General features: G+C 37.0%; 2 protein-coding genes across 2 annotated transcripts; one reads left to right on the top strand and one right to left on the bottom strand.

Annotated features, from left to right (window-relative positions):
• Nucleotides 1–9289: 9289 nt before the first annotated feature.
• On the top strand, nt 9290–12898 carry LOC113285782 (indole-3-acetate O-methyltransferase 1-like). Its single transcript, XM_026534547.1, has 4 exons — nt 9290–9495; nt 10059–10481; nt 10603–10878; nt 12366–12898. The coding sequence occupies exons 1-4, from the start codon at nt 9382–9384 to the stop codon at nt 12717–12719; spliced, it is 1167 nt and encodes a 388-aa protein (XP_026390332.1). The 5' UTR covers nt 9290–9381; the 3' UTR covers nt 12720–12898.
• Nucleotides 12899–13496: 598 nt separating this feature from the next.
• Nucleotides 13497–17799, bottom strand: LOC113288072 (65-kDa microtubule-associated protein 1-like). Its single transcript, XM_026537015.1, has 10 exons — nt 17628–17799; nt 16917–17016; nt 16609–16809; nt 16165–16422; nt 15806–16021; nt 15296–15451; nt 14891–15202; nt 14484–14571; nt 14219–14367; nt 13497–14130 (listed from the first exon to the last, which is right to left on the bottom strand). Exons 2-10 carry the CDS (start codon nt 16986–16988, stop codon nt 13825–13827), a joined length of 1758 nt encoding a protein of 585 aa, XP_026392800.1. The 5' UTR covers nt 16989–17016; nt 17628–17799; the 3' UTR covers nt 13497–13824.
• Between the last annotated feature and the right edge of the window lie 497 nt (nt 17800–18296).

The raw sequence follows: 18296 nt of genomic DNA, 5'->3' as shown, positions 1-18296 counted from the left end.
AGATCCCAATTCCGCCCACCAACTATATATGTTCTTGTTGACTAATTCATTTTTACAGTGGCCTTCATGTGGATATTCCATTCGCAATTACGTGCGATTTAAACAAAAATTGTAATGTCATAGGTTTGGATAACTTAGTTGTAATCGATATCTTCATTCGTATCAGAGTTTTGATCAAGGTTCGAAAAACGGGTCACGGCCCAGGTCACAGGAACTAGGCGTGACCGTTATAACGTGTTTTGACGGGTGTGAGCACGTTTTGGGTCAAAAACGCGTTATATAGGAATAAAACGCGTTTTTTTGACGTTTTTTTTTTAATAACGGATGTGATAACGGTTAAATAAGAAAAATAAATAATTTGTGATCTGAATTTCCTATGTAACGGTAATTACAGCTGTGAAAACGGTTACAACGGGTCTAAATAACGTTGTTACTACGTTTTTTCATTTTTTTTGGTTTAATTTATTTATTTATTTGTTTATGGGTTTTTAACATACAAATTTATGGATATCTAGTAAAATTCACAACCCTAAGTCTATGACTTATAACAATGCATTGTAGTTATCGTCTACCGACAATATTTATACACGCATACTATCACTATCCACTTGATATGTTCAAGTTGTCACTCGAATAGTTCAATGCATTCCCCAATATTTCAATAATGCATATTCGGATTCAAAAGCAGTCAAAACTTTGTTGTCAAATAATACTCCTAGGCTCTTAGCTACTTGCTACAAGACTAACCAACAAGGAATGCAACAGGAAGAGAGTCAGAGACTAGCTAGAGAAAAAGAGAGTGAGAGAGGGAAGTCAGGGAGTCGATTTATCTTTTTCTTTTGCATTTGGAGGTGTGTACAGTATATGCTACATGTGGTCTGTACTTTAGAGTTCAGACTCAAAAGTTAAAGAAATAAAACAAAAAAAAAAAGTAAAAAGAGTAGTTGGTTTCATGATCAAAGACATAGCTAGCCTGTGCTTATATACGCATGCAACGAGATTCCAAATGTTTCAAGAATATTTCGATTTGCTAGCTATTATGTCTTCTTACCCAAAGGAATGCTTTAAAAGGACAAGAAGAGAATTGAAATGAAATCAATACCTCTGGTTCTCTGCTTCTTGCTCAAAGGAATGCTTTACATTTTGAATTTCTCAAATACAAGTTTAAGAGGTAATATTAATTATTTTTTGTAGATTTTTCATTCAATTAGAGATATAATTTATTAATACGTTATTAATTTATTTATTATCGTTTTTTTCTTTCATGATGTTAGAGTAGTGAATATAGATGTTTGAGAAATATCGATGTTTTTTTCTTTCATGATGTTTGAGAAATATTTAAGAAATGTGTTAAATGAAGAAATGTTTCATTCTATTAACGTATATTTACTTAATAAATGTTTCATTTTTATCTAAGAAATGTTTTAAGAAATGTAGATTTTTTGTTCATTTTATTATCATTTATTTAAGAAATGTTTTAATAAATGTTAATATTCATAATTAAATAGTCCATCAACTTGAATCAGTTGGCACGTAAAAAATCATTGTTTCTTTATAAAAAAAAATGGCATGATGAATTGATGTATGGTATGTTTGTATTCCTGTTCTCAATCATGAAAAAATGAGAGGCTACACGATCCTTAATTTCAACTTTTAATATTCAAGTTGAGTAAATGACTAATGCAACTTGTGATTTCTAATTATAATGCTACTCTAACCATTTTTATATTGATGGAATATGTCCACTTAACTTGTATTTATATATGTCACTTATTGCTATGTGAAATTTCCTACCTACAGAATATAATGGAAGGATCAACATCTGCAAAACGAGATGTTTTTCATGCATATTGTACTTTAATGAGTGATGGAAGAATGAAAATGATGCAAGGCCAATTTGCATCACCATCAGCAAGATTGGCTGCTCTGCAAGGTGATCCTGTAAGCTGGTGGTTGTCATACGGTGCTCAGTTTCCATCACTCCAGAGGATCGCGGTAAAGATACTAAGCCAGACAAACACATCGTCTGTATCCGAGAGGAATTGGAGTGTGTTTGAAAGAATTCACACCAAACTACACAACCGTTTAGTTTCGTCAAGAATAAACGATTTGGTATATGTTCAGTACAATTTAAGATTGGAGCAGCAAAGAGTTCAATGTAAAGCAAAGCGACATAACATCGATGTCCACGATGTTCATAGCCTGCTGACAGATGAAAATATGCTTGATTGGATAGCAGGGGATGATGAAACACCAGTTTTACCTCAGGAAGAACATTGGTTAAATGAATTGGAAGAGGAAGCAGCTAATAATCCAGAGCCTCTCCCTCCACCATACGAATGGCATGATCCAGAAGTTGAAATCTCATATCAAAGGTTTCCAGTGAGTAACTTTGTTTATGACTTTGGTAACCTAACATTTGGAGACAATACACAAGGTCATGAAAATGAAAATCCCATATACAATTCTCATTACACTGAAGATCGTCCAGAAGAAGATACCCGAGGAATTAATGAAGAGTATAATTCCAATATTCATATCAATAATGAAGTAGATAATCGTAATGATAATGAGGAAGAAGACTATGGTTATGAAGATGACGATACTGTTAACTACGACAGCCAAATGCATTACGCGAACCAATATGAGGCGGAGGAAGAGGAGGAGGAATCAACTGAGAATCGTCGAGAAAACAGAAAATACTTGAATAAGTCGAAAAAAAATGCCGGTACAAGTTGGTTTGTCTAAGTTTAAAATTTCAAGCACTACTGTCACTAGATTACTTATTGTAAGTTTATAGAATTTGAAGTGTTTAATGATTATTTATGAAATTTTAGTTGTAAGTTTGAAATTAAAAATTGTATAAGAATTTCTCCAACTCAAATTTTTTTCCTTAAAAACGGGTTTAACCGGTATGAAAACGGAAAATACGGTGTAAAAAACGTGTGTTAAAATGTTATTTAGAAGAAAAAAACTGAAATATTAATTTTAGAAAAACGGTAATCACAGGTGTGAAAACGGTTATAACGGGTCTAAATAACGCCATTTTTTCCTATTTATCGGTGTTATTTAGGTAAGCGTGTTGGTGAGCCTCACGGGCACGGTATATGGGCGTGAGCGTTATAACGGACGTTTTTTTCGAAAAAAACTGCCGTTTTTCAAACCTTGGTTTTGATTCATTTAGTTTTTGATATTTTTATCAGTCTATATTATTAGTTCAATGAGATACGTTTGAATGAGTTGCTTAATACTTATATACATAAACGGCACTTACAAAACTAATACTCTTGGATTTACATTTAGTACAAATTTCTAATAACTATGAGGGGAAATTCTTAAATTACTAGTGTCTTTACTCTTTAGTTATTCGTTATATCCATGATGAGGTTTTCATTACAAGTTAAAGGTTGTTTCTCAGTACTAATTTCGTCGGTAATTAGTCTTCAATGAATCTTTTATGATTTTTCAAATGTGGTTGGTGGACGAGACAATCTGTTTTGCGAGGTTAAGAGAGAGACACACCTCTATTACCTATTAAAAATTGTTAATTTGGTGAGGAGAAAAGTTGGAAATGATATACATCCGGCGTCAATCTTGGGCTTCATCTTGGTTTTGTTTCCCTTACTGTCAAACCCAATACCTAGCTAGCTCATTGGCTCAAGTTCATATCAGAGAAAATGTATGTCCAGGCAAGAATCAAGATCATTATGTTGCTGAACATGAGCTTTCAAAAAAAAAAAATGTTTCTGAACATGAATGATACTATATACGAGTAACATTCATGTGTAATTCACGTGAAGATGAGCTAAATTTAGCCGAGTGAAAGAGCAAAAAGAAACTGCTCAGTAAAGCTAAAGAACTCTTACAATTGTGCAGTAGGACTACATGTCAATGAATAAAAAAAATTTATGAAGAGATACCACCTCTGCAAAAGTTTTACCATCATTTTTGGAGAAATGAAGGTGACAGAATTTGTCATGGTATATTAGATTAAGGTAAAAGGTACAAACGAAATATACATGTGCCTGGTCTTATATACAAGAACCAGAGATAAAACAGGAAGGAAATAACTTGGTGTACAAGCCAAGTAATGTACAAATATAACAACAAATATGGTACATCTGCATAACAGATATGGTACATCTGCATAACAGATTATGCATCTGCATAACATCTCGTAATACCCCCCCTCAAACTCAACATGGGATAGAGCACATGTTGAGTTTGGAAATTAAGAGTTTAAGGCGTGCAGAAGACAGCGCCTTAGTGAAAAGATCAGCAGGTTGCAGCTCAGAAGAAACAAAGGATAAGTTGATGATCCGTTTCTTGTACTGATGACGTACAAAATGACAGTCAATTTCAATGTGCTTTGTACGTTCATGGAAAACATCATTATGAGCAATGTGAATAGCAGCCTTGTTGTCACAGTTTAATGGGGTTGGTTCTGACAGAGTAACTCCCATATCTTCTAGAAGCCATCGCAGCCAAACAATTTCTGAGGTTGAGTGTGCAAGAGCTCTATACTCTGCTTCAGCACTAGAGCGGGAAACTACGTTTTGCTTCTTGCTGCGCCAAGATATTAATGAACTGCCTAAAAATATGCAATAGCCTGTAGTTGAGCGTCTGTCTGTAATATCTCCTGCCCAATCTGAATCTGAATATGCACGAAGGCAGAGATCAGAAGTGGATGAAAATGTAACTCTTTGATACAATGTCCCTCTGATATAACGTAAGATTCTGAGTACAGCTGCATAGTGAGTGGATCGCGGAGATGCCATGAACTGACTAACTATATGCACTGCATGACTGATGTCTGGTCGAGTAATAGTTAAGTAGTTTAGACTTCCCACAAGCTGACGATACAAGGTAGGATTAGATGAAGTTTTCCATCAGAAGGACTAAGCTTGTTGTTCAATTCAAGAGGTGTGGCTGCAGTTTTATTATCCGTCAATCCTGCACGTTGAAGAATGTATGATGCATATTTTACTTGAGAGATGAAACAATCATCAGATGAGTGATCAACTTCTAAACCAAGAAAGTAACGTAAGGAGCCTAGATCCTTCATTTCAAAACATGAACTAAGATGTGTTTTAAGAGCATCAATGCCTTTCACGTCATCACCTGTAATAACCATATCATCTACGTAGAGAAGTAGAATAACCATACCCCTTGTTGTTGAACGCGTAAACATGGCTGAATAATATGCACTTTGAGTGAACCCAAATCGTAGAAAAACATTGGAAAACTTTTCAAACCAAGCACGAGGTGCTTGTTTGAGTCCATAGAGAGGTTTACGAAGTCTACATACTTGATTAGGTGAGTAAGACATTCCAGGTGGAGGTCGCATATACACTTCTTCTTGAAGATCTCCATGAAGAAAGGCATTTTTCACATCCATTTGATGTAGATTCCATTTTCGAGCAACAGCAACAGCAAGGAGTGTACGAACTGTAGTCATACGGGCAACAGGGGCAAATGTTTCTTCATAGTCTATACCATACTCCTGAGTGTATCCTTGAGCAACTAGACGGGATTTGTATCTAACTATCTTGCCGTCTGAGTCAGTTTTAACCTTATATACCCATTTACTTCCAATTACAGACTTTCCTGGAGGTAGTACAACCATATCCCAAGTATGAGCTTCTTTGTGGGCAACTAATTCTTCATCCATAGAGTGTTGCCAGACTGGTAGTACAGATGCTTCCCTGTAAGAAGTTGGTGCATGCACAGATAAAATCGATGATAGTCTGCAAACCTGACTGGTGGTCGAAGATTTCTTGTTGGTAAAGTAACATTGTCAGATATAGGATCCCCTTATGGAGAAGCTGCGTCAGGACTAACCATATAGTGCTCTTGTATTGCTTCACTAGATTCAAGAAGAGTAACATCTGTGGAGGGAATCTAAATGGATGTTGATGGAGAATTGGACTGAGGCATATCCTCAAAAGGATCTAGATAAGAGAATTGTTCTAGGTTGGGAGATTTACTAGTGGGAAGAGACCAAAAGGGTATATTCTCCCAGAATGTAACATGTCTGGAAACACGTAATCTTTGACTCTCTGGATCATAGCACCGATAACCTTTTTGTTCTATGCCATAGCCTAGGAATACACATATAGCAGTCTTTTTTGCTAAGTTTGGTTCTTTCTCTCTCAGTAAGAAGAACGAAACAGGTTGACCCAAAAACACGAAGCTCGGAGTAATCTGGTTTCTTGTTGTATAACCGTTCATATGGAGACATTCCTTCTGTAACTATGGACGGAATACGGTTTATGTTGTAGACTGCATTCAGGACTGATTCACCACAAAATTTAGAAGGGACTGACGCTGACAAGAGTTGTGTTCTAGCTGTCTCTATGATATGGCGGTGTTTTCTCTCTGCAACACCATTTTGCTGTGGAGTTTCAGTGCAAGATAATTGGAGAAGGGTACCTTCTGTTACAAGGAATTCTCTGAAAGGAGTTGATATATACTCTCCCCCTTGATCAACTCTGAAAGTTTTGATGGTTTTTCCGAATTGGGTCTTGATCATTCTAGAAAAGGTTGTGTAAATTCTTAAAAAATCTGATCTAAAACTGAAAAGATATATCCAGGTAAAACGGGAGAAATCATCAATGAAAGTAACATAATATAGTGCTCCTCCCTTAGAGATAATAGGAGATTTTCCCCATACATCTGAGTGGATGAGATCAAAAGGTTTGACAGAATGAGTTATACTATTACTGAAAGGAAGAGCAGTTTGTTTTCCTAATTTGCATGAGATGCAATAAGGTTCTTTATCAACCTGAATAGTTCCTAACAATCCACTATTTATCGTATGAGTGAGACGAGAGAAGGACACATGTCCTAACTTAGAATGCCATGACATAAAAGGAGACACAGACTGAGAAAAGGAATTTGCAGTTGTGGCAAGCTCACTCTTTGACAGCCTAGGAGAAATCAGTCTTTCGAGAAGATACAATCTTCCTACTCTACGGCCTATCCCAACAAGCTTCTCTGTCTTGGGATCCTGTATCACACAGCCAGAATAGAAGAAGTGAATGTTAAATCCCTGATTACATAGTTGTCCAATTGATATAAGGTTCATTCTTATTTTTGGAACAAGCAACACATCAGATATATGTATCTTGTCAGAGATTTTAATCTGACCAATATGACTGGCAGCTAGTTCAGATCCATCTGCAGTTTGGATTGTAGGTATAGTAATAGGACTTTTCTGCTCAAATATGCTAGAATCAAAAGTCATATGGTTAGATGCACCTGAGTCAAGAAACCAACCAATTGAGAAGCTACTTGTGGAAGTAGATAGTGCAGATGCTGCTGTAGAGTTATTGTTACCCATTGAGAGTGCTTGCTTGAGCATCTCTTGTATGTCAGCTAGATTGTTTGGTGTGGATGCAGCTGCATAACTGGATGGTGATGCAGCTGCATAACTGGATGGTGCAGATGTGTATCCAGTTCCATTAAACTTTCTTCGTTCTCTCATATTTCTGGAAGTAGGGGATGTACAGTTTCCTACTGTATGCCCTGGTTCCTTGCAGTAGTTGCACTGGATTGGGAAGCTTGATCCTTGCTGGATTGTTTGTGTGTTTGAGCTTTGTGATCCACTTTGCACTGATGGCACGGTGCAGTTCTTGGCTAGGTGGCCTGGTTTCTTATAGTTGTAGCACAGGATTTGTGAGAAATCACGATGAGTTTTCTGAGAGTTGAGATGAGTGTTAAAGTTTGCACGTGAATTGACTGCAAACACTGCTGGTATGTCTGATTTGATTCTTTTCCGAGTTTCTTCAGTGATGAGTTCTGACAATGCGGCTTCGACAGACGGAAGAGGTGATCTATGGAGGATTGAGGCTCTCACAGTCTCAAAGTCATCTCTTAATGCCATTAAGAGCTGAACTAATCGAGACTCTTCTCTGTAATTTTGCCATAACTCTATATCAACTGTCCAGTTCGGTTCCATTAGTGCTAACTGGTTCCATATGATTGACATCTCAGAGTGAAAATCTGAGACAAATTGTTCCATTTGTTGTTTCATAGATCGAATATCCTGTTCTAACTTATAACGTTGAGCAAAGTTTATCTGGGTATACCTTTTTGAGAGAAACTCCCATGCATCTTTGGCAGTCTCAAATCTTGTAAGTTGCATGCTTATAGATGTTACTACTGTGTTGCTTATCCAGGTTAATATTTTGTGATTATTGATCTCCCAGCTCTCTGCAGTTTCTTCTCCTATATCTTTTCCTTTGTCAGTGATAGCGACTCCGTTTGCAGGCTTCTTAGCTTTGCTGTCAATATATTTCCACATGGCTTTTCCCTTGAGGAAACTTCTCATTAAGAAAGACCAATGATTGTAGTTTGTTCCATCAAACTTCACAGTAATGGGTTGATAATCTTCACGTGACATGTTGGGATGTGATGAAGAAGATATGACACTAGGGTTTTGAATTTTATGATTCTGATACTGGTTACTGGTTATCGTTTGTTTGTTGCAGCGGAAACACGGTTTGATTTAGATCTTGACTGGCTCTGATACCATGACAGAATTTGTCATGGTATATTAGATTAAGGTAAAAGGTACAAACGAAATATACATGTGCCTGGTCTTATATACAAGAACCAGAGATAAAACAGGAAGGAAATAACTTGGTGTACAAGCCAAGTAATGTACAAATATAACAACAAATATGGTACATCTGCATAACAGATTATGCATCTGCATAACAGATATGGTACATCTGCATAACATCTCGTAATAGGAGGGAGTAAATAAAAAAAAAAAAAAACACATGATAAACCATATTTGCCCATTTTATGTGTCAACGAGAACCAACTGATTCTATGACCTTTTTGTCTCCCGTCCCTCAGGCTTACATTATTATGTATATACTCTCTCGCTCTGTCCCTCTCCATCTTAGTGTCATTCCGAGTATTTTTCAAACTGAATTCTTGGAATCTGATTTACTTTTGCACTTTGAAATTTTAGCCAAAGGATAGCCAAAAGGCAAGGTCAAGGGATAAATGTCTAAATTTAGGGGTTAGGTCGGTTTAAAAGGAAATGAGTTAACGAGGTATCAATTCTATAACCCACTTCACCAGTAGGTATCCAAAAACCATCATCATCTGGCCGTTGCATAAACTCAGAGATCGGTTTAGATGAATAAAGATGTTGTGCACCCACATGTGAAGTTGTTGAGTACAAAATCAACTCAATCCACCAAATCATATTTTTTAGGTCTATAAATAGGAGTCCGTTGGCTTGATCAGTTCAATACTCCTTTGAGATATCAAAAACCCTGATCACCATTTTCATTTGCTTCTTCACAAAACTAAATAGTTTCTGATTAGTAACTAACTGAGAGATAATAAGCAGTATAAGTATTAATGGGTCTCCATGGAAGAGATAATGTTGTTGTTTCAGAAATGAAGCTTGAAAGAATGCTTAGCATGAAAGGAGGTAAAGGTGAAGCTAGTTATGCTAACAACTCTCAAGCTCAGGTAATTTTAGTCACTGATGAACTCATCCTTATCCTCATTGATCTCTTAGTCCTCATCCATTATATGTTTGTGCTCTCTTTTTAAGAGAGAAAAAGAAAACTGCGCAAATCTACAAATATTGGTTTATCAAGATTGGAATGTACCGGGGGTTGCGAGGTTTAGAATCTTTAGATCGTTTAAACAACTGATTCGCATTTGAAAGAGATCAAAGTTTGGTATAGCCCATGATATAAAGATCTTTATGTTTGATTAAAAAGTCAAGAGATATGCATATATTTTATTAGATGCTCTCATACATCATTATTTGCATGATTATGTTTCATTGCCTTAATTCACTACATACAGTTGAATAGCAACAAATTGCTCATAAAGCATGTACACGGTAATCGAGGAATTTTATCGATGATGGTTCAATTATGTCCACTAATTACTCATCTTTACATGGGTTAATTATTATTAACATTCTTGAATATAGTTAAGATTATTTGTTTTGTTAGCTTGTAAATTTGTGTACGTATTTCAATCTAATGATATTTCATTTTCGTTGGACTAATGACAATTAGGCTCGACATGCTCAATCCATGTTTCATCTGCTGGAAGAAACCCTGAACGAAGTACAACTCGAATCACCAGCTGAGGAGGCTCCATTCGTAGTCGCGGATTTAGGATGTTCAAGTGGAAGTAACACACTTTACTTAATCGACGTAATTATCAAACATATGACCAAGAGATACGAAGCATTAGGATTTGATCCACCTGAATTCTCAGCATTCTTTTCTGATTTACCTTCAAACGATTTCAATACTCTCTTCCAACTTCTACCTCCTTTAACCATTGATGGTGGTAGTATGGAAGAATGTCTTGCTGCCGATGGTCACCGTTCATACTTCGCTGCTGGTGTTCCTGGTTCTTTCTATCGCCGACTTTTTCCTACTCGGTCTATTGATGTTTTCCACTCTGCTTTCTCTTTACACTGGCTCTCTCAGGTAATTAGTATTTTTTTTTGTTCTGTTCATTTTTGAAGCAAGAAAATTAGGAATAATCAGTTTAGTTAAATGTTGAATTAATCATAGTTGTTATTGTTGTTGCTTTTTTATCTGGGTGCAGGTACCTGAGAGTGTGACTGATAAGAGATCAAAGGCTTATAACAATGGAAGGGTATTCATCCACGGTGCAGATCAAAGCACGGCCATGGCTTACAAGAAACAGTTTCAAACAGATTTAGCGGGTTTCTTGAAATCACGGTCACGTGAGTTGAAAAAAGGAGGGTCAATGTTTCTTGTTTGTTTAGGGAGGACTTCCGTGGACCCTACTGATCAAGGTGGGGCTGGACTTCTTTTCGGAACCCATTTTCAAGATGCCTGGGATGACCTTGTTCAAGAGGTAATCACTTTGCCAAAATATTGCTACTTCTGTACATTTTCGTACCATATGGATAAAAAACTGTCATCAACAAATTTGCACTTCCAAGTACGAGCTGGAGTAAGATTTAAGACTGTCATACGGGTTATTAAATTCAGAAATCCTTAACTCACGCAAGGATTTCACCCTACAAAGCACCGTGCGAGAGGATGGTAGAATTTACTTGTGTCCATCCTATCCCAATATTAGAGCATCCACAGTGGGCGAGTATAACCAAAAATTTGGGATGAGATCGTGACGCAGTGGGACGGAGTAAAGATCAAATCCCAGCCAAAGATCAAATTCCAGACCATATTTGATCGCGACCAAATACCAAATTCTAATATAGTCGGGCGTAAATTTAAAGTACGCTTGTTGCTGGGCGTAACTTTAAAGTACGCTTGTTAACGGGCGGAGATTTAAATTACGCCCGATGAAAATTCAAATTAAAAAAAAAAAAAAAAAATGAGGCGTAAACTTAAAGTACGCCTGTTGACAGACGTAAACTTAAAGTACGCCTGGTGATTGATTGGGCGGACATTTGAGATACGCCCGATGAAATTTTTTTGGGGCGGATTTTTAAATTACGCGCGACCAAATTTTAATCGCCACCGTTACGTGACAACACGGACTAAACCCAAAATTTGATCTTTTTTTTGATATTTGATCTTTGGTTTTGATCGCACCACTGCAGTTGCTCTTAAACACGCTCATTTGAACTTTGCATCACCCTCACGGTGCAGTGCACGGTGAAAACCTTCGGTCAATCTAGCAAATCTATATCATATTTCATAGGAATTAACAAATTTTATAGGTTATTTGTTAATAATCAAAAAACTACTCTCAGTCCAATCGAGTTTGGTAACCCCTGTGGGAAATTTGATAGCCCCACAGTGGCAGCGGCCTTGTAAAATTTTAGCAGTTTTGCTTGTTTTCTACTAGCTCCGTTGGATTAGGAACTGAGCCTGGAAAGAAAAGGATTATGGTTTTTCTCCCTTATTTGACCATTGACCTTGAATTTGGGTAATGAAAATGGGGGTCTCTAGTTTTTGACTAAACTTTTGGAAAGGAGAAATCTTAACAAAAGAGTGGAAGCATGGAAGACCAGAAAGATGATCAATCACATCGAGTTTACCACTAGAAAGTAAACTTATCAATTCTGTTTCTATTTTTTGATACAGCCGTTGATCAAATAGATCAATAGTAGTTATCAACAAAATGGACCCACAATTTTGTCGGCATAGTTTCTTGAGTTGAACAGTCAATAATATAAGAGGGACCTACGTTTGAACAGAGTAACTCAAAAGAGTAGAAAACATCCGATTATTTCCCTTGCTACTGGGCCCCAAATGGTAAAAACATTTGGGGTTTTACTTACGTTTGAAAACTTGCTCCTAACTCATAGAAATTTACATAGCTGGATAAGGAAATTACTGAGTCCTAATGTATATTTTGATTGAATCAATCAGGAGCTAGTTGATGGCGATAAGCGCGACAGTTTCAACATTCCAGTTTATGCGCCAAGCCTAGAAGACTTCAGGGAGGTAGTTGAAGCGGATGGCTCATTTGCAGTGAACAAGCTCGAGGTATTTAGAGGAGGAAGCCCACTAGTAGTTAACCAGCCAGATGATGCAGCTGAGGTTAGTAGAGCCCTGGCCAACAGTTGCCGGAGTGTATGTGGAGTCTTAGTCGATGCACATATCGGTGATCAACTGAGCGACGAGCTATTTATGCGGCTCGAGAGCCGAGCTACAGTCCATGCTAAAGAACTACTGGAGCAATTACAGTTCTTTCATATAGTTGCTTCCCTTTCATTTTCATAGTAAAATGAAAACAGCACAAAAACATAGACAAAATAAATACTTTTCATGAATGTTTTTTTGTTTCTTTGGTTATAATTCTCTCTTTTCTAGGGTTTTGGATAGGTGTGGGTAGTGTACTACTGACTGTGTTTGTTTTGATGAGTAACTTTGAGAGTTTATACTACTTGATGTGTTTTGCTTTGTCATTGTTTCCTTGTCTCCAAACCTGTAATAATTAAAGTCTCTTTTTTCCTTCTAGTTTCACTTCTTCTTTTTCCTTTGGTGAAAAGAGAAGAAACTTAAGCAAAAGCAACATTAATCAAAACGGTTATTTCTGTTATTAACGTTAATTGGGGCTTTTACTCAAAAGTAATCTCATATTGGATTGTTTATTCAGAGGGTGCCCGTAATGAATTAAGGGCCAATTTGTTCACATATAATCTCAGGTATCGAAATCTAAAGTAACACTAGGTACATAGAACTTGGACCTTTTAGCGTCCTACTTTATCAGATTCAGATACCAGTGCCAAAGAATATGGAACCAGATGCCTGCCGGTGAAACATGTGAACCCTCTAACTTGTAGGACATTTGAGATAGGTAAGCTCCTACCACTCGTAGGTCCATCATCGGTCTAAACTCATGGGTAAGACATACATGGCTACAGTTGGAGGCCGCACAAAGTTAAACTCCAAACAACTACCAGTCTCGTCAATCATGCAACTTCCTGGGTTCTTGCCATATAACCAAGGTTAGTCTTAAATCTCAATTTCCAGACCCTGACCTAGTCACTTTTTAGGTGGCAAAAAGATACTTGTTAGTCACATTGAATATAAATTTTCATTACATAATTGATTTCTCGAGGGAATGGCGGTAAAGATTAGTTCTGATGAGCCAACTACGGTTATATATAAGACTACGAAAGCGTCCAAATGCTTATCATACAGGCCCTCTGAACTTATAAACAAACCGAAACAGATTCGAAAATGAAAATGGAAGGGAAACCATATGGCTCTCCCCAATCTCTAATTACTCTCCACTAGTTAAACAGGGTCTCTATCTCTCTCTAAAGCGGCAGCAGCTAAACTAAGTACATTACTAGTCACACTAAATTAACTCTCTTTCTCTCTAGGGTGTACTGGGGATCGTGTCAGTACCCGAGATGTGCGAGGCTGCATCCTCTTTTGATATCGCAACATGGTTAGTGTGAGCTACTTGCCCTGTGCTTTCCCTTCTTCCTTTGTTTATGGACCTAGTACCATTGTTGCTGCCTTGATGAGCACTTAAAGACAACCTTCTGTTTGGAGTGCCATTTGAACCTCCGTTAGCACGTGGGCCAACCACTTTCTTTGGACCAAGTGGTCTGCTGGGACTAGGCCTTGAACCAAAGACTTCTTGTTCTGTTGTTATCTGCTCGTGAAACTTTTTCTTGTCCTGGCAGAATGAATATAATAAGATCATCACTCGGAGAACACAAATAATGGCATGACAAATATTGTAAAGACAATACAGGTACACGTACTCTCATTCTAAGCTTCTCCTCTTCTCTGTCCTGCCTTAACATAGCATACTCATCGAGCATAGCAAGAAGAGGAACACCATCGTACACAAATGACATCTGGCGATCCTCCTCCCACGCCCGAGTCTTGGCTACTAAGGTGTCAACCAAAGCTGCATGAAAAAGAAGACCATTTAATTAACTTGAATACATTGGCAGTCTATATACAAAAAGAGATATTGCTAACACCAAATCAGTTTAAATGCCCCATAAACAATTTTACACAAACCTGGAATTTTGTTCACAAGAACACGAGCTTTTTCTGCACGTTTGAGATTTAGATGTGCACCTCTGCTGGAGCTGTACCTGTTCTCGTCCTGTTTCGACAAAAATCTTAATCAGAAGCAGTGGGCTACATCAAATAATTAATTCAATTTTGTTCTGGCAGAAGTAAACCCTTGACACGAACAATGAAAAGATTTGACTTGGCCAAAAACAAACACCAACTAGGTAAAGTAACATAAACTATCCATAGATGATTCAGTAGAAAAATCTTTCCACAAAATCAACTTCCTAAGACTTTTTACAGCTATCGAAGAACCAACACAGCGTTTTCAATAATAGATTAATGCACAAAACATTTAAAAAAAAAAGTTTTCAATAATAGATTAATGCACAAAACATTAAAAAAAATACCCGATTATAGTCTTCCAGCCAACTTTCTTCTTCGCATGCTGACATCCATTTTTCAACCTTATCCAATATTTCTTTTCTGCTGCCAGCCTCTTCTTTTGCTTTTATTATTTGATCATCCAAGTCAGCTACTAACTCTGAAGGTTCAATGCTGCCTGACTCGATGAGAGCCATTATTTTTCCTCGAGCAGCCTCTGGATCAGTTTCAATGTGAGCGTGGGCAAATATCTGTTCAAGCTCACCCTGTCTCTTGAAAGCAATCTCCTTCATCTTGCTGGCTTTCAAATGATCAAGCCTTTCGACCTCCACTTCAGCCTTCACAGCAAGAAAAAGGAATGAGAACATAACTAGCTGGCTTCAGTAACATCTAACAGCAACAGGCCATTTACACTAGTGAGCATCACTTACTTGCTCAATCAGGTCAAGGGCAAGGGCTCCAGGGATGGTGACCTCATCAACTGTAGCTGAGATGTTACAGGTAACATGATCAAACAGACTTCGCTCCTCTGAAGAGGTATCCATCAAGTTCCACAGATCAAATAGCTGTCCTGCTAGCTCTTGAAGCTGAAAAGAAGACAAGTTAAGACGGTTAATCAAATTTTAGACAATTCAAATTAACATCAGATACAAATCAAGTAAACTACATATAGCATCACAAAGTTCAGATATAATATGACCTGATAATGATAAATATACGACTACAACAGACACCATGTCTTCAAAGAAAAGAAACCAATAAACGGAAAGAGATTAAAAAATTATCATCAAGATAAAATGACGCAGTAATTTTTAAATATGAACTCCCACGTCTACATCTCAAATTCATATCCGACATATTAAAGAACATGTAAGTGTATTATTATTAGTTGCAAAGCAAGGTGATGAATGTTGTAAAAGCCGAAATAGAACAAAAACTACCTTCTGAAGCCTCTTCATCTTATCTTCTTTAAGATCTACCACTGTCTTTGCCAACTTCGATAAAGTTTCATTACTGATGCTCTTGGATTGTACCCCTATAGAGTCATTTAAACTTGGGTGTACCTCAATAATGACACTGAAGAAGTCCATCCCCAAGACAGAGCAGAGGTCATGCACAGTGCTTACAAAGTCGAGAACCTTATGCAACCTGTCACTCTATTGAAAAATGAAGTAATGGAATCAATTTCAAGAAATAATGTTAAATCAATAGATAATAGGCGAAGCTCACACAAAGGAACTAACAATAAACTAGACCAAATCTCTATGGGTTAGATCGTAGATTGGGTGAAGCATGACACCTTTTCTTTTTGAAGCTCCTGGAGTTGAGAATGAAATTCATCCAACTTCTTCAAAGACAAGTCATCCTCATTAACTGTGGGTGCCTCTGCCTGTTCGGTAAGCTTCAAATTCCCAGCAATTTCGCCACAGATTTTTTGAATATGTGACTGTACATCAGCAAACTCCTTCTTCCTTTCATCTTTCAGCTCCCATAGCTGTTCTAGTGTCGGAGCAATAGCTGCTAATTGTTCCTTGATAGTCCCCGTCGACTTGTCGGGCTGTAAAACAATTAGTAACATATTAATGTGAATATACCAAGCTACAGTAACTAAACTTTTATATCATTCAATTAAGCTGAACTGCAAGTTTGTAAACTTAATCCCACATATGCATCTGAAGTTTTGAGTTTTTTGAAATCATCAGAGAATAGTTTGGAATTAGGTGTTAAACTTGTGTTTACTCACTACTACAACATTTTTCTCTTCGAGGGCTAAAACAAGACTAGAAAGCTCAATTTTTGCATCAGCCAACGCCTGGAGAAGGTGTGCTCTCGACTTTGCAGCTTGATCAACTTTTCTCTTGTAAACATCCAAGCATTCCTGGTCTATTTGAAGCAACATCTTATCGCGTTCATCATCACTCTCACCAACCTCATCCCATATTTGCTACAAGCAAATCATGATTACTACTCAACTTCCCAAGAGATAAAAGTACATACAGATTTATAAGCAAAACAAGAGAATTATGAGTATTAAAAACCTCAATTGATTACCTGTAATTGTTGCAACAAAGTCCCACAAGTGGTGTCTGAGCGAAATGCGTTCTCAGCATCCGATACCGCCATCAGAACCTCTAGCAATCTACAGTTCCACCTACATGAAAAGAGCTGACTCTTAACTTCTAAGGTTTTCAACAGACTACTGAAATTGTACTTGTAAAGCAGATCAAACTATGTAAATTACTTTGTAAAGAACTGAAAAATTAAGCACAGAATCTAAAAATGAAACCCTAAAAAAATCAGAGCTACTCCCAAACATTCAAGGACTATTTTAGCTCATGAACACTACAATAATCATGTATTTTCACCAAAAAAAACCAATCCAAAAATTAAAATTCTCACTCAAATCCTTCAAATTTCTCACTTAAAACTAGATCATTAGCTCAAAACAAGTAAGAGAAAGTTCATTCCTCCAGATACACCCAATTTCACGGTAAAAAAAGAGTAAATGGACACTCTGAAACCCTTGTTCCCCCAAAATCAACCCCAATCCATGAACTAAGAACCTGCATTTAACTCAAAAACAAAACAAAAAAAAACTACCCTCGAAATTTTATTTCACAAACTAACAGTCAAGAAAGAGAAAATGATCGGAAATAAATAAGTCATCTTCTTCGACTTGTAACACATCAAGATCTCAGTAAAAATAGTAAGAATTAGAGCTCGGAATTATATTAAAATGGAGAAATGAATTTTTTGTTATACCTTTTGTTTTGATTAGGGTTTTGTAAGATTTCTGGCTCTTTAGATCTGAACCAGAACCAGTTTTTTTCCTTCTCTTCTCTCTAGGGACTGTAAGTGAGTGAGAGAGTACTCTGTGTTGTGGTTTCTCTTCAGTAGGCAGAGAAAAGTTACGACTAAAGTCTCACTCACAGATTTCCTAGTGAGGTGGGACCTTTAAATGCTTCATTATTTCTTTCTTTCTCTAGATTGAGTATACGGAAAGATTCCTGTGCTCCCCGTTGTTGTGTACCACCAAACATTCAGCTTCTTGTCGTTTGGCACGTGGATTTTCGGACAAAAAATTGTTCTTACTGATTGTATTGTTGACTCACATGTATGAAAGATAGGAAGTTGAAGAGATAACTTTGAGTCTTTGACTGTTTAAGACTGGGACTGCCAGCTAAGTTCTTGTTTCATACACAACAGTATTGGACTTGCTATCCAGCTGCAGCATGGTTAGAACTTCTCTTCCACATCAAATTTTTGTCAAATCATGAGAGTTTAGGTTTAGTGATTTTAGAAAGAAATGAAATCTTTTTCTTTTCTTGATAAGCAAAGTTTAAGGTTTTGTCTGTAAGTCAAATCATCTTCGTATAAGTGATTTTGTTTGGAGTTGGTAAAACTCCGAAGCACATGATCATCTCATTTTGC

Source organism: Papaver somniferum, chromosome 6, assembly GCF_003573695.1.
Source record: "Papaver somniferum cultivar HN1 chromosome 6, ASM357369v1, whole genome shotgun sequence".
Taxonomy (NCBI): domain Eukaryota; kingdom Viridiplantae; phylum Streptophyta; class Magnoliopsida; order Ranunculales; family Papaveraceae; genus Papaver; species Papaver somniferum.
The sequence above is the reverse complement of the archived record's forward strand: the minus strand, read 5'-3'. Positions and strand labels throughout refer to the sequence as shown.

Bases quoted from the DNA above. Each gene is read 5' to 3' on its own strand.
- LOC113285782 (XM_026534547.1), top strand. From the start codon at position 9,382: ATGGGTCTCCATGGAAGAGATAATGTTGTTGTTTCAGAAATGAAGCTT. The intron at 10,482-10,602 runs GTAATTAGTATT...ATCTGGGTGCAG, and splicing joins CTTTACACTGGCTCTCTCAG to GTACCTGAGAGTGTGACTGA. The intron at 10,879-12,365 runs GTAATCACTTTG...TGAATCAATCAG, and splicing joins GGGATGACCTTGTTCAAGAG to GAGCTAGTTGATGGCGATAA.
- LOC113288072 (XM_026537015.1), bottom strand. From the start codon at position 16,988: ATGGCGGTATCGGATGCTGAGAACGCATTTCGCTCAGACACCACTTGT. The intron at 15,452-15,805 runs GTAGTTTTTGTT...TCTTCTTTTCAG, and splicing joins AGATGAAGAGGCTTCAGAAG to CTTCAAGAGCTAGCAGGACA. The intron at 14,131-14,218 runs GTACGTGTACCT...TCATTCTGCCAG, and splicing joins AGGAGAAGCTTAGAATGAGA to GACAAGAAAAAGTTTCACGA.